Source organism: Vigna radiata, unplaced genomic scaffold, assembly GCF_000741045.1.
Source record: "Vigna radiata var. radiata cultivar VC1973A unplaced genomic scaffold, Vradiata_ver6 scaffold_198, whole genome shotgun sequence".
Classification (NCBI taxonomy): Eukaryota; Viridiplantae; Streptophyta; class Magnoliopsida; order Fabales; family Fabaceae; genus Vigna; species Vigna radiata.
The window spans coordinates 570,769-587,327 of record NW_014542192.1 but is presented as its reverse complement, the minus strand read 5'-3'; the positions used below and the strand labels follow the sequence as shown (position 1 = coordinate 587,327).

General features: G+C 33.6%; 1 protein-coding gene across 1 annotated transcript; it reads right to left on the bottom strand.

Annotated features, from left to right (window-relative positions):
* Positions 1-1,952: 1,952 nt before the first annotated feature.
* LOC106779268 (aspartyl protease AED3) lies at positions 1,953-4,753 on the bottom strand. The gene is made up of 3 exons (XM_014667349.2): positions 4,234-4,753; positions 3,028-3,502; positions 1,953-2,537 (listed from the first exon to the last, which is right to left on the bottom strand). The coding sequence occupies exons 1-3, from the start codon at positions 4,702-4,704 to the stop codon at positions 2,173-2,175; spliced, it is 1,311 nt and encodes a 436-aa protein (XP_014522835.1). The 5' UTR covers positions 4,705-4,753; the 3' UTR covers positions 1,953-2,172.
* Between the last annotated feature and the right edge of the window lie 11,806 nt (positions 4,754-16,559).

Here is a 16,559-nt window from a genome sequence, read left to right as displayed (position 1 = left end):
GTTATTTATTAACTGATCGCACGGTCATGGAAGAATGAAAGACTAAACGAATGATCTCCAACAACAATTACTCCCTAAACATCGCTTCTAATCAAGATTACAGGTAAGAACTACTTAATATGTAATGAGCCGTAATTGGGCCGTGACAAGAATTTCACTAATCACAAACTCATTTCGAAACCTATAAATATAGAAATCAAAGTAAGAAGGTAGGTGATTGCATATATTTTGAATTTAAGATTTTACTGTGACCTCTGATCAAATTAATCACTAGCTTGAGTGTCGGAATATCTTTAACAGATACACCGAATAATTTGGAGGGTACACCGAATAATTTGGAGAGTGAACATAAAATGAATGTTTAACTAAGAACATTTAGAGCTACCTATGCTGATTTGAAGTAAAATATGAATGAATGTTTTGTGAGAAATCCTTAACCGACGGTTTAAACAAATACTATTTACTTACTTTTTGAGGTGAATGATTAAATAGGATATGAAATAATATTTACTTTTCTATTCTCTCCTCGCCTAGGACTCCTCTTTTTTCTTTTTCTTTATAGGTGCCTCCTCTTCTTAAAAATATTATTTCAGTGTACAATTTGAAATATGAAAATTTTATTTTGAAATACATAATTTAATTTACAATTGATATTTTAGATTGTGTAATTTACAATATATTTTTTATTTTATATTTTAATACAATATACAATCTGAAATACACAAATTTTATTTTGCATATTTTGGAATGTCTCTAGATTATATATTCTGAAATTTAAAACAAAAATCCTAAACTAAAAGGATAAATTTGAAATTTTTGAATGTAAAGGGTGAAGGATCAAATTATGGTGGTGCGGAAAGAAGTAGTCTACGAGTTGATACAGATAGGCCGAATACAATTTGGGCCTGTAAATTGTTGGTCCACCCTACTCATTGGGATAGAAATTGCTCCAAGTTAGCTACACTTTTGCCCTGTGCATTTGCATAATTAGTGAAAAAAAAACAAACATTAAATTATATTCAATAAAGGTTAGATTGTAGTTTTATTCCTTATATTATTTTTTTAAGATTCGTTTTGATTTTTAAATCTTTCAAATTGTTTTAGTACATTAGCTTTTAAATCTGGGTTATATTTGTCTATTGAAAAACAATTATTTCGTTTTTGGGATACAATTTTGAATTCAAGCATGAAACTATTCTCATGAAATTTACCTAGAAATTATGAAGTTCAAATGTTACAAAAAAAAAAAAAAGGTTAAAAACATAGTAAACTTCAAGTGAAAAATGAGTTCCAAGAACAACCATAGAAGAGTTCGATATTAAATTATTTCCTATTGTTTCTTTGTTCGTTAATTATATTCTATTTTCATAATATATAAATATGTACAAATCTCATTTTATATAGCCTGATTTTATAGATTTGAATTAGGTTTAAAATTTATTTCTTAATATGTATCTTAACGAAATTTTATGTTTGTTAAAATTATTCTTTCATTTTTTATTGAATCACTTATTAATGTCTAATTTTATATTTAAGATGTATATGTTTCTATATGAGAAGGTGTGTAGAAAGTTTTACATTATATAAAACTAATTTAAAATATATAAATAAATATAAACTTTATCTTACGAACTAGTTTTATAGAACTCAGTCAAATTTAAAAAAAATATTTTTTTAATCTTAATCGTACTCTTGGTTAGTTTAATAATAGATACAAATTTTATGTCTTGAATGAGTAAATAAAAGTTGAAAATGATGTTGATATTGGTAAAGACATGAAAAGAGTGAGACCATATTCGTAGAATGAAATGCCACAGCCCGTGAACTTGTACCTCATATGACGTCATTATCAGTTCAATCAACCTCAATAAACGACACAAGAAATTAATTGCTACATATATATATATATATATATATATATATATATATATATGAACCCGTGACACGTACCATTACAAAGCTCCAAACATAACCATTTTTCATGCTACAAATATAACTTTGCAATGCCTATAAATATACTTAGCAATAAATTGATATGCCAAAACCCTACCCATATTATATAGATCAAACACCAACATAGGAGTAACTTCAAATTTCAATCCAACACTATTATCATTATTATTGTTCCCACAAATCATGAAATTTTTTTGACCTTATCGTCATGCATGCATATTAGGTGCAAAGTTCACGAGCAACACCGATCCTTGAGTTCGGCACGTCGTAGAGCACACGGTGGTTTTGTTGCTGCATGTTGGCAATCACGTTCAGCACCGAGTTCACGTTGTCGGGCGCCGCCGCCATGGCCAAGCACGTGATGCTGCCGGCGGTGCTGTGTATGAGGGTGTTGTCCGGCGGGAGTGTCACGTTCATGCCGGAGAACATAAACGTTATGGTTGGCGCAACTATCGGGACCGTGTAGCATGTGTCAAACCCTCCTAGCCTTGTCACGGTGAGTTTCTTCCCGACGCTGACTCGCCGCCGGAACTCGTTCCGGACGGCGGTGTAGGCCGGTTCAACCAGCCGGGTGAACACCGTACCTTGAATGAGAAAATCAAACGAAAAAACATTAGCGTAAGTTTTATTTGTTTTGTAGCATTTTACAATAGTATAATGAAATGGGTGACAAACGTAATAAAGTTTTACTATTTATGTCAAATCACTTTTATGTCATTTTGACTCCAATTTTGTCTTAAAATTGACCATCTTGTCTTCATGTGAACATCATATAATTATGTTTATTCTTAAAAAATGGGAAAGAAAAGGCTTCAATTATTCAGAGACTCTCTCGGAGAAAATATCCATATGAACCTTTAATGACACTCTATCATATCACCATTACTTTGGTCAATATAATAGTGTTAGATTAAGACAATAGAGCCCCACTGTAATGAATGACAGCTCACAGTACTTTTTTCCTATTTAAAAATTGTGGAACAATTAAAAATTAATTCTGTATGATAAATTTATTGATTTTATTATTAATTATATATAAAAAAAATGTAAAACTTATATACTGATTATGCATACCGGAATCGAAAATGGTGCCGGCACCGGTGGTGGGGTTGAACGCCAAAGCTTCCGGCGGGATATCAACAATTCTCCGGCCAACTCTAACAGCCACTAAGTTCACATAATACAGTGATGACCTTCTAGGGTTTTTGAGAAGAGGGGTGAACTTGATCCTCTTGGGCTGGGCCACAGGCCCAAGTCTCAGTGACCCACTGAAGTTGAGTGTTTTGAAGCTGGGCAAGCAGTAGGAGAATGTCGATCGGTAGAGATTTTGGGTTTGGGCCAAGAGTGACAATGGGCCTCGGCCCAGGCCCAACAGCCCCTGTGTTGGAAATGACCTTCCTGTTACCTTTTGAACGCATCCGAAGGTGTAGCCTGGAATTGGGTCGGTGGCTAGGGTAACCGTGTCCTGCACAAGACCCGCTGCCACAGAGGAAGTGCCATAGGTGAAGTTGAAAGCACACGCGCTTCCATCGCAAGTTGGATTCGGTACCTGAAAAAATTTCACAGACTTAGAGTTATGTGAAGTGGACCATAGAAGATTGAAAACTCCAACATTTTATTTCGCAAGTCTCGTGAACTTTATTTTTGCCTCCCAAGGTAACTTAATTCACCTACTAGTAGGATAAAGCTTTTAATGCAATTGGAATATTCATGATCCTACGCGCCGTGGACGGCGCGTGAAAATTCCCTGGAATAGTAATTCTGATAAAGCAGAGAACATCAATTTGTACGTAATATTTTAATGCAAAATTAGTGAAATTAATACTGAATCTTTTTGTGTTGATTCTCCATAAAAAGTTTGATTAAAATAAAAAATACACAACAGATATTTATTATTTTTCGTTAATGCAGTGTTTAGTGGTAGCTCACGTGACCTTTTGTCGTTTTTGGACCAAGAAAAGATACATTCTTTTCGATCATTCCAAACAATTGATTAATGTCTGTTACAAATAAAAACCTCTCTTTTGAACAGGACAAACACTCAAATGTCGTATAGCTGCATCCACCAAAAAAATCGTTTTTTTTTCTTAACTCGAAAACTAATACATTATGATGGTAAAAATAAACTGATAACAGTCTTGTAATATCCTTAAAAAGAATACGAGATCTAAACAATTCATGCATCAGAAAAAGTAGTGTCTGGTATGATGAGAGTTATAAGAAAATGTCTGTGATTTTAGAGAATGTAGAGATGAAAAGTGGTTGTGTTGATCTGATCACCTGTTTGCACTGAGGAGCAGAACATGGAAGTTTGTTGAAGGAGATGGATTTGGCAGGGGCAAAGGGTTTGAGTGTTGAGCAACCAATACAGGAAGTGCAAGGGACCCAAGCAGCATCATTGCTGGTGTCCATGGCCAAGAGAAGGGTCTGAGCTGGGGTACCTATCTTGGCCTTAACAATGTATGTAGGGCTCTGTGTGATTTGTCTGCCCGAGGCAATTGGGACAACTGACCTTCTAGCTACCAAGTTGGAAAGGTACTGCATCCTGGCCTGGTCCTTGGCTTCTAGCTGTAGGACACTCTCCTCCCATGACAGACCCTCTGAGGGCCTGAATGGGGAACAAGGGCTGAACACATGGAACACTTTAAGGGTTGACCCATGCTCATGGACATCACAGTCAGGGTTCAGCCCTTTGGCTATGGAGAAGAGGAGGAAGAGCACCAGAGGAGTGAGCATAGGTGAGGTTTTCATGGTTATGGCTAAGGTTGAGACTGCTGTGTGGTTGGTGCCTATGGACTCGGTCTTGTATATATATAGTGAAAAACCTTATGCCAACTTTTATTTCTAGGAAAGTTTTATGTGATTTTGGAGGTGTGTGATGAATTAAGAGAAAGATAAAAAATAAAAGCTTTAAAAAGAGACAAAGTTGGTAAAATATGATGAAAAATGAAAACAAAAAAGATTTTATTAAACAAATTACCACACTTTTATATATACCAAGGTTCTTGTTTAAAGAGGCTCTATATATTATGAACAAAAAAAAATGTAAGTTGAAAAATAAAACTATATTAAAGTGATTAGTCATATATATCTTTTTAATCCATGCACAAAATTAGTTGAATTTTTTCTATATAAAATCTAAATAAGATTCTCATAATTAAGTCTATAAAACCATTTAATCTATTGGAGTTTCAAATTTTAAAATAGACAAATATATTAAATATAGTAATTAATCTTAATAATATTATCTTAACGAATTTGGGTTAGAAAAACATTAAAATTATGAATACGAATTGAGATGGAAGAAACTTTAATTTAATAAAGATTTTTTATGGATGTAAAAGTACAAAAACTTAGTGGGGTGACAAATAGAAGTCTGTGGGGGATAACAGACTGTATTCCATTTGTTTGGAGAGTTGTGCTAAGAAAATTTGAGTGTGTAAGAAAAGGTTGAACTTGGAGGAACCCTAATATAAATATAAATTGAGTGAATGTATTTTGGGTAAAATATGATTATATATTGCATGAGGTTGTGGTAAAGAATAAAAAAAGTACTTTGGGTAAAGGTGATTTTATAATGCATGAGTTTTGCACTAAAGAAAGAAAGAAAAAGGTGAAGTTGTGGGTAAAGCATGAATAGTTGAATGCAAGCCTGAAAGTGATGAATAATATGCTTTCTAATAGCAGAATCATTTGAGGGCACACATTGGGTATCTCTCTGTCTAGAAATGAAGCAAGTAATGGCAAATAATATTGTTGGAATTTGCAGTTTCAAGAACTCAAAAGAAAAAGACATTGTGTATTGTCATGTTATGGGTTAAAGTAGTGTTGTCTTGTGGACTAGTTATGATGAAGTTCTCATAAACAATTAATGGAGCAAATGTGGGATTGTGGATGTAGTACCATAATGCTCTATGTTTTTTATACTACTTACATTACCTCTTTTTTCTAGCATAGTAAACTTTCTTTCACATAATGTTAACTATCTCTTAATGCATTTTAGTACAACTATTATTTTACAAATTTTATTACTCAACATTCCACGTATTTAATTTTTATGTATTTACTATTAAATCTATTACTTTTTATTTCTACTGAAATAGGACGAGGATAATCGTCTGTGTAAGGTTCTTGTGTGTCGAACGTTTTGATTGGTATATGGAGGGTGACCTACAGAATAGACTCTCTAACACTCAAATGAGAATCTTTCTCTAATAGTGGGTCAAAAGTGTCTTTATCTCGAAATTAAACCTATATTTATAGACTTTATAAGAATCTGATTAATTAATTTACCTCTTAATTATCATTAATGCAAACCTTAACTATATAGTCGTTGTAACATTAATTGCGTCTTAACTTTGCTCAAGTGTTGTCGGTCGGGACCGAGCGGTCGTGAAGCACTTTTTTGCACTTTAACAGCTCGGTCCTTTCTATCGAGTTTGTCATGGTATCCAATCGATCGGCTATAAGTTCATAGTAACACTTTTTATAATTTTGTATAAGATCACAATAATAATTTTGGAAAGATCAAACTAATATATTCAAATTAAGATAACTTTAATATGTCTTCTTAATCCACTCAATAGACATATTAAATAGCATGGTTCAATAAGACATTTCTTATGAAGCATCTCAATTTTATCCTTATTTATCATCTAAGCTTATTCTTACATGAGCATAGATCCACAACTTATGTTGATTTTATAAATACTAATAAGAAAATAAGTTCGCAGTTTATGTTGATCCTATAAATACAACTACTATTTTTCTAAAAATATTCATTTCATAATTACTCTCACTTTCGTTTATAAATCTTAACTTTTATTCAGTTGAATATCAAATAATCTTTATAAATGAATCTTTCTCTTTTCAATAACAAAGAAGTTCTCTTCAAAAAAATAATTAGACTGTCATTTTAAGATCTCATTCATCTTAAAAGTCCATAATCAAAACTGGATAAGAACAATATATAAATTCCATGAAAAAGTATTAGAGTTTACTATTAGTAAAATAGCAAGACCACTTTTTCTCCTCCTATCAATATCTATTACACAATTAAACATTTGATGGATTAGTATAAGAAGAAATGATTACTGAAATTAATATAAAGTTGTGAAGGTAGATGAGTGGGTTTAATTTAGTGTAAAAATCTGAGTTACATTAGCTGTGGAAGGTGTGAGAATATATTCTATTCTCTCTATTAGTGAGACTACAAGCCATAGAATATTTTAATAAAGTTGCATTACAAAAGAGATAAAGTGATGCCTAGGGTTGTGCACCATTGGTGCCAAAATGAAACCAAATCTCAAACCCTAAGAGCCAAAATTATTATGCCAAGAAAGAGGTTGGTTTCAGAAAGTGAACAAGAATCTCAGTTATATCATAGCTTTAGGTTAAATAAAAGTGTTCATACGATTCAAAAAAACACTATTATTTGCAATGTAGGACCCTCCAAAAATTAAGACTGAATCATTCCATACAAATCTGAATTTTTTTTTCCATAGATCTAAGAGCATACTCATGAATGAGACTTTAAATAATTTCTCCAAAGGGTTTTTTTTTTTTTCAAATCTTCTGCTAATTATTTAATTTCTAAATAATTATCTTTATCCTTTTCTATTTACTTTTATTGCCATTTTGTATCAAGATTATTAAAGCAAAAAAGAAAAAAAAAATCGGTTAAAAATAGTTGACTCAAGTTTTTCAATATACTCAAATTTTCTCCAAGATTGATTATAGGTTTACATTTTGTAGAATAAAATGAAATAAAAAATTTATATTATAAAAACTAATTTTGAACTAAATTTATTTTAGTTAAATGAATTTTAAAATAATATAACTTGTAATACTTTTATTTAAAAAAAAAATAAACTAAAAAAAAGTAGTACAAAATTTTCAATTTAACATTGATATTACTTAAAATTATTTAACTCAGCGATAATTTTAGATTTAAAATCAATTCCTCAAATGTTAATTAATATTTCAAGATAATTCTAAATGATTCATCGTGTCTCTCATGATCTTATGGAATTTACTACCTTACACATGTTCCCACTATGAGACACCAGCTTAGAGGACAAGATTGAAACATTGGTTGATCTGTTTCTTAATCTGTTCTGTTTGTTTTATAAACCCCATTAACATAATATTTGAAGTGAGATCTTGATCTGAGCATTCAATTTTATTTGCAAGAAAATTAAAAAAAAAAAAAACAGCAAAAGGTATTGTAGGAGTATTTTTATAAATGTCTCATTCCAAACTATTTCTACTTTAAAATTGGACAACAATATCTAAGTATTATTTATTCTTTATTTATAAATATATTTTTTTGTTAATTTTTATTATAGAATTAATTATATCCTTTACGTTTTGGACATTTCTTTTATTTATCTTTCAGGGTATATATATATTCTAAAGATAATTAATTTCTTCTTTTCTCGAAAAGCGTATATCTTAATATTGAATAATAATTTTCATCATTTTTCATTATTATTATAAATGTTATAAGTAACATTGTTTACACAATTTATTAACAATATTTTAATAGTTATTTAATTATTTGAGAATTGAATATGTTCATATTTATAAATGTGATAAGTTAAATTGTGAACCTTATGCAAGAGATTGTTAAAGTTAAACCTTATGCAACAGTTAATTATTTAAGAGTGGAAGTGATATAATTGAGATTAAATATGGATATTTTATTATTTAAGTGTAAAGTTTACGAATAGAAATTAATTATTTAAACTTCATTTGAAAAAGAACTATCATATTTCTAAAATCACTTTATATTTACCTTTTGTGTTTTTTTTTCTAAATTTTTGAAGAATTTGTTCATCCATTCGTAGATCAAAATCTATTTTAGGGATTTTGGTGCAGAACAGAGCAACTATATTCGACAAGAAGAATCTGTTTTATAATAAGTTTTAAGTTAATTTTGGAAATTTTTGCATGGGAGTTAAGGAATTGCATCTGGTCCTTCTAGAGTAAAAATTAACCTCTCTTAATCTAAAATCGTAAGGGTATAGTCTTTTATATATAAATATATAAATGTTTGAAATTTTTGGTACAATGAAGAGTGAAAAATTATAATATTTCAATTGAGTCAAATTAGTTCAAGTTGTTTTTATTTGAAACAAAATAGTCTGTGTTAAACATAAGAAAGGAAGAAAAAATTTGAACCAATTGGACCTCTTGTTATATTTTGCAGAATTACTGAATTATGGAAAGTCATTGGCTGAGAAAAACTCTTTTTGAGAGAATTCATTTAATTGAAAACCCAAGAGGTTTAGTCTTTAGGTGAGTTGTTTAAAAAAAAAAAAAACTATAAATGGTTTGGTTATTGGGTAAGTGAACTCTCACTAGGTAAAATTCATTTAATTGAAAATTTGAGAGCTTTGATAGTTGGATGAGTGATTTTTATGAAAAACTACTAACAATTGTTTATTGAAGCTTTGGACTGGATGGGCCAAATTATGGTTGGATGAATTGAAACATGTTCTTAATTCATTAGGCAAGCTAAGTGTTGATGAGTGAAGAGATTGCTTTCTAAACTTTGAAACACATGCTCTTAAATATTTCTAAATGTTAAAATTTTTATTATCTTTCATTAGATTATTATAATTTTTATTAATATATTAGGTTAAATGTTATTAAATGTGATAAATGATGAATAGATGATGATATTAGTAATTGAATTGATATGAAATCTTTATGAATGACACCATATGTTTTTGTTGAAATATATTGTAAACGTGATTATTTTCAGGGAAGGAATATTATGTTGACATATTTAGGTTATGTATTGAATTGTGGATTCATTAAGGAGATATTATGATTATAGTGGTATCAAAATCAAAAAATCAAATAGAGGAAAGGATTAGGTGGTGACAATTAAAATAAATTTCTATAAACTAGTATGCGATGTGAAACACAAATGTGTTTGGTATAGGGATTTACCATATCACATGATATTACTATATGACTTGGTATTACCGATAGACATGTTCTGTTCGTAACAGCCATATCCTGTTGGTAATGAACATTTACCAATGGATTACCGGCGACAATTATATCGTCCGTAATACCGGTTTCGGTAATTATTACCAAAGGATATTGGTCGTCGGTAATTACTGAAGGACAATTCGCCGGTATTTATCGAGAGATATATTCGTCGGTAATTACTGAGGGATATATCAACTGGTAATTATCGAAGGATATATCCGCCGATAATTACCAAAGAAAATATTCAGCGGTAATTATCGAAGGATATATCCGTCTATAATTACCGAAGAATATATCCTTTGGTATCTTCATAGCAGATTGCAATGCATATTTTGTTGGTGGTTGACCCTCATAGTATATAAACCTGCAATACTCCAACAACAACCAAATATTCAACAACCTCCAATCCTCACAATACAATCCAACATTTAACCAACCAATACAAACTTCAACCAATGCAACTCCAAGCAATATAAACAAACTCAAGGCAAGCAATATATATAACTTCCACAACTTGTAATTGAAAAACCAATCTTATATATAAGTTTATAAAAAAAAAAAAAAACTAATAATGTTTATAGGATTGATGTCAAATTGTTCTATGAAGCTAAAGAAGTCAATGTTCATTATACCTATAAGAAGTAATAATGTAGGAAATGTTCATAGCCATAAAATCTAATAATCCAAATAATAATTATCTTCATTGTTGTCTTCTTGATCATTTTGAGGCTCTGAAGTTGGATTGAACGATGGGGGCTAAACTGGTGTGGTTATGGCTCAGAAGGTCTTTGTTGGTTGGAGTTATGGTCGGTTAAGGCACTGTAGACACGACTTCACAAGACTCTGGGAGGAAGAAGGTTGATGTTTTATGCCACATCGTCCTACACTGTAATTTGCAGCCAGTTGCCTTGCCCCAGTCATCGTCATCATATGGTTGTTGTGATGATTGTAATGCCCCAACGACTTACAGGGAACATTGACTGCCCCCACACATCAACACGAGACTTTCCAATGTGCTTTGTCCTCACTCACACACTTTTCGGGAAAACTTCCCAGAAGGTCACCCATCCCTAAATTACTCCAAGCTAAGCACGCTTAACCATGGAGTTCTTATGGGTTAGGCTACCGAAAAGCAAATGCATTTGTTGATATGAGTAGCCAAATTAATTCCTTTAAGCTATCCTTCAACCGTATAGTCCCATACCTATACAGTCTCTAGATCCCTCTTATTCTGGTGTATGTTCGATTCGTCCATGTGTCCCTTCCACTAGAAGCCTGCCAGGAGTCGTTCCTTATCTATGCCTCTTGCACTCTATGCCTCTTGCACTGACGATCACTCTCCACCCATGTTAGTGCCCGATTGTCACAATGACCGAGGACATGACCCATGGTCGAATCTGACCCATGAAAGTCTAGTGGAGAATTCTTCTTGTTAAAGATTATCATAAAGTATCAGTAAATTATACAATACAAGGCACAAAATTATGAACCAAGACTAGAATTACAAGTTTTCTTACATGGGTCTTTCAAGACCTTTCATCAACGAACTGGCCAGATCCCTTACGAAGACGAGTTTGGTGGAAAACCTCATCAACATGTACAGTGTGTCCCAACTTAGCTGCTTGTGTAACAAAATATAAAGTTTGATATATGTACATTAAAATTAAAGTTACATAAGTTATATAAATAAATGAATACCAAAAGAATGGAAATATGTACCATACCAATGACATGCTCATGTGCGGTAATCGATCCACCTGTATGAAGAACACCGTCCTTTTTAAAGCCCGATTCTTTTGGATGATTGCACACTTGGTGTGGTATTCTGATCAAACGAGGGTTCAATAACGAACCTTAACAATAGAAATGTACTCTTGAAAATAGAAAACTTAGAACTCAACCCAACAATTGGAATTTTACAAGATTCCTGAGCATCATTTCAACTTATTTTCTTTGAAGATGTCATATGTAAGGAGCTACATGAATGAGTTCATCTCAACACTTCCAGAATCTATTCAATAGCTAGTTTGGGAATTTGCCAAGAAAACTTTCCAAGCAGAATTATTGGGAGTTCAAGACTTCTTGTACCATCTCCGTGAAGACTCGTAGTTATGGCAATTTTACATAATAGTCCAACATAAAAAATACATTGGACAAATAGACTTCAGTTCTATTTCAAGCCATATATTTGGTTGAAGTCTTTTATAATAACCAAATTAGCGAAAATTTTACTCATGACTTGTTCTATGTAGGTTTCACAAAAAATTTATTTTTGAAAATGGCATAGTTCCAAACTTCTTCGAGCCTAAAGCTAATAGACTTGTTAACCAATTTTCAAAAATTTTATGCATCATTGTTTTTCATTGCAGTTTTCTCTTAGCACTCTAACCATGACAAGGGGCACATTCCAACAAAACACAACATCTTGCTTTCAACTTATGCATATTCAAATCTGTCTTACAAAGACATCCTACAAGAAATTAAATTTGATGCTCTCTATGTCCTCTACAACCAAAGATTTGAAGAATTTGACCAGACAAGAAATGTAAAGTTATTGGGATAAACATCTATTGTTTCAGTACGAGTATTCAAAGGATTTGCAACTTAGCTCAGAAATCTAGAATCTAGTAATCATAAACAATATTTCAATAGTTCATGAGGTTATGAGGTTATGATTACAATTTTACTGAAATAATAAAAATAGAAACTAGTTGACACCTTAAAATCATCCTTTAATTTTTATATAATATAGATTCATTAATTAAAATAAAATATATATATTTTTATTTAAGTATTTTTAAAAATTAAATTTATTTTATATTGAATATTTTGTTGGCATGAGTCATTAGAATCTCTAGAAATTAGAACCATTTATTGTAATTGTTGTCAAATCTCGTATATCAAGGGATAAACTTATGTTTAGCCAGAAGCATAGTGAATAGGCTAGAAAAACTCCTAAAACTCCTCTTCCCTATATCTATTTATACTCTGTAAATGATTCAATAAAAAACAAGGTGAATAAAATACCTTCTCTTTTAACATGGTATCAGAGCATAATCTTGGGACCCAAACAACTCTAAATAGATGAGTGATTCAGTTGAAATGGGAGATTCTTCAGCGAACGGCGACTCCTCGGCGCGACCATCAAACGCTTCTGCTGCCGAGTCCATGTGGGAAAATCTCACGGCCAAAATGACGGAGGCTTTATCGAAAGCGCAACCCACATCATCGTCAACATCTGATTCTTCAACAGTACCGATCAACATTAAGTTGGATGGTTCCAACTATGCCCTATGGTCCCAGGTGGCTGAGATGTATATCTCGGGCAAAGACAAACTGGGACATATCGATGGATCTTTTCCTCCGCCATCGGAAACTGATTCTGCATTCCGTAAATGGCGAACTGAGAACGCGATAGTGAAAGGATGGTTGATCAACTCAATGGATCCTTCACTGGTAGGGAATTTCATCCGTTTTCCAACCGCTAAAGAGGTGTGGGACGCCATTGCTACAACATACTTTGATGGATCCGATACGTTACAGGTTTATGACCTTCGATGGAAGGTAACTAGGATGCGGCAAAATGGGGGACTGATTGAAAAATATTATAATGATCTACAAGGGTTGTGGCGTGAGATAGACTTTAGACGTCCTAATCCCATGGAATGCGCGAGAGATATACAGAAATACAATGCTTTGCTAGAGGAGGAAAGAGTTTATATCTTTCTCGATGAATTGGACGACCGACTCAATAAGATTCGAAATGACATACTCCAACTGAAGCCATTTCCCACGATCGAGCAGGCTTATGCATATGTTCGAAGAGAAGACACTCGTCAGACAGTGATGACATCTAGGGTAGAGTATATAACAAGTGGTGCGGTTATGGCCACTAAAGGCTCAAAAGCCGGTCAACAACCAACACTGGTGGCTGGGAAACACAACTCCATCTTGAAGTCTAAAGGTCCATTCGATGGAGGAAAATGCACACATTGTGGAAACGCTAGACACACTCGTGATATTTGTTTCAAGTTACATGGGTATCCAGAATGGTGGCATGAGTTGCAAGCTAAGAAGAAAAAAGAAACCACTTCACTAGAGGAAGGCACGGGTAAAGCTGCGGTAGTCACTGCCGAGTCTCGATTGTCGCTTGTTCTTATGACTAGCTCCTCTGTCTCAATGGAACCAGGTAATTGCGGTCAAGTTTTTTTGTAGTTCTAATTCTCAGGATGCAAGTGCATGGATTATTGACTCTAGGGCAACAGACCATATGACTTTTGATCCCACGGACTTCTCCTTTTCAACCCCACCATGTAGGATTTGCATTGCAAATGCAAATGGAGTTACATACCCGGTCACAAGTGCTGGAATTGTGACATTATCACCCTCTCTCTCCTTATCTCACACTCTCCTTGTTCCTACACTATCTAATAAATTGATGTCTGTAAGTCAAATAACTGAAGAACTCAATTGTGTGGTATTTATGTACTCTACTTTTTGCCTTCTTCAGGATGTTCTCAGCAAAAAGATTATTGGGCGTGGTACTAAGAGGGGGGGGGGGCTATACTACCTTGATGATTTTAACAAAGGAGAAGCATATCACGTGAACCACCAAGTCAGTGGCAAAGAACGGGAAATATGGTTGTGGCATCGTCGGTTAGGACATCCATCATTCGACTATTTAAGACATTTATTTCCAGATTTATTTTTAAATTTGAAAAATACTGAGTTTACATGTGATACTTGTATTTTGGCTAAAAGCCATAGAACCTCCTATCATATGAGTTTGAATAAAAGCAGCGTTCCTTTTGCTCTAATACACTCTGATGTCTGGGGACCTTCCCCTAGGACTACTGTATCTGGTCACCGTTGGTTTGTGATATTTGTCGATGATTGCACACGAATGACATGGCTTTACTTGATGAAGACTAAAGATGAAGTGTTCCAAATATTTCGAAATTTTCATGTCATGATTCAAAATCAGTTTTCAGCCAAGATTCAAGTTCTTCGGTCAGATAATGGAGGGGAGTTTGTGAACCATCACTTTAAAGCATACTTCCAACAACATGGTCTTCTTCACGAGACCTCATGCTCACAAACTCCACAACAAAATGGTGTTGCCGAACGGAAAAATCGTCACATCCTGGAGACAGCACGTGCTCTCCTTCTTGACACTCATGTTCCCACTCGTCATTGGGATGATGCGGTAAGTGCAGCGGTATACCTCCTTAACCGCATGCCTTCCAAGGTCTTGGAGTTTAAAACACCTCTGCAAGTACTCTCCTCTCATGTACAATTACCTACCATGTTGATGCTTCAATCTAGGATTTTTGGGTGTGTGGTTTTTGTTCATCTTCACAAAAACCAACGAACCAAACTTGATCCGTGTGCAGTTAGGTGCTTGTTCTTGGGCTATGGATTGCATAAAAAAGGCTACAAATGCTTTGATCCTACCACCAATAGAACCTATATCAATGTGACTTTCCTAGAATCTGAACCTTTCTTTTCTCCTATAGTATCCAATTCAGCTCTCCAGGGGGAGTCCATGAATAAAGAGCCAAATTGGTACTTGGCAGCTCCATCATCAGTTGTTGAAAAAAAACAAATTAGAGAGCATGAATCAGAAATTGAAGGAGTTGTCCATGATGAACCTACAGAAGTGCAACAGAGTGAAGAGGATCCTTCTACTAATGAAGGAATGACTAGTGAAGAAACTAGTAAAGAAATTGTTAGTGAAGAAGTTCCCGTCAATGAAGCTTATATCAATCAAGGAAGTGAAGAGCCCCCTCGCTCTGAAGCACCCGACCCTTTCATTGAGAACAATCCTAAGGTAAGCTCTCCTATTATTTCTTCATCTACTAATACTCCTGTGAGATATGTATTACCTATCAGGAACAACCGAGGAAAGCCACCAAATAGATACTCTCCTGATATAAAAGAAGGGCGATCTAAGTACCCTATTGCAAATTATGTGTCTACTCAACAATTATCAAAGCCTATTCAAGTCTTCACAGAGACATTATCTTCCTGTCATATTCCAAAGAATGTGGAAGAAGCATTAGCCAGTCCTAAGTGGGCACAAGCCATAAGAGAGGAAATGGAGGCCTTACAAAAGAATAATACATGGAGGTTAACACCACTTCCCAAGGGAAAAAAGACAGTGGGGTGCAAATGGGTGTTTTCAATCAAATACAAAGCTGACGGATCCATTGATCGACACAAGGCAAGGCTAGTGGCAAAAGGGTTCACACAGACTTGTGGGATAGATTATACAGAGACTTTTTCACCTGTGGCTAAACTAAATACTATTAGAGTTTTGTTATCTCTTGCAACAAATTTAGATTGGCCACTATTCCAACTCGATGTGAAGAATGTTTTTCTCCATGGAGATCTTGAAGAAGAGGTTTATATGGATACCCCACCAGGATATATGCCCTCTTCTAGAACCAAGGTGGTCTGCAAGTTAGAGTGGGCATTATATGGATTAAAACAATCACCTCGAGCATGGTTTGGTAGGTTTAGCTCAGCTATGAGGAGTTATGGCTTTAACCAGAGTAACACAGATCACACTTTATTCTTTAAGCATCGACAAGGAAAGGTGA

What these genes read in the sequence shown, in the direction of transcription:
- LOC106779268 (XM_014667349.2), bottom strand. Translation starts at nt 4,704, where the DNA reads ATGAAAACCTCACCTATGCTCACTCCTCTGGTGCTCTTCCTCCTCTTC. An exon ending in CTGCTCCTCAGTGCAAACAG is followed by an intron (nt 3,503 to 4,233) that starts GTGATCAGATCA and finishes AAATTTTTTCAG; the next exon opens with GTACCGAATCCAACTTGCGA. An exon ending in CGGCACCATTTTCGATTCCG is followed by an intron (nt 2,538 to 3,027) that starts GTATGCATAATC and finishes TTCTCATTCAAG; the next exon opens with GTACGGTGTTCACCCGGCTG.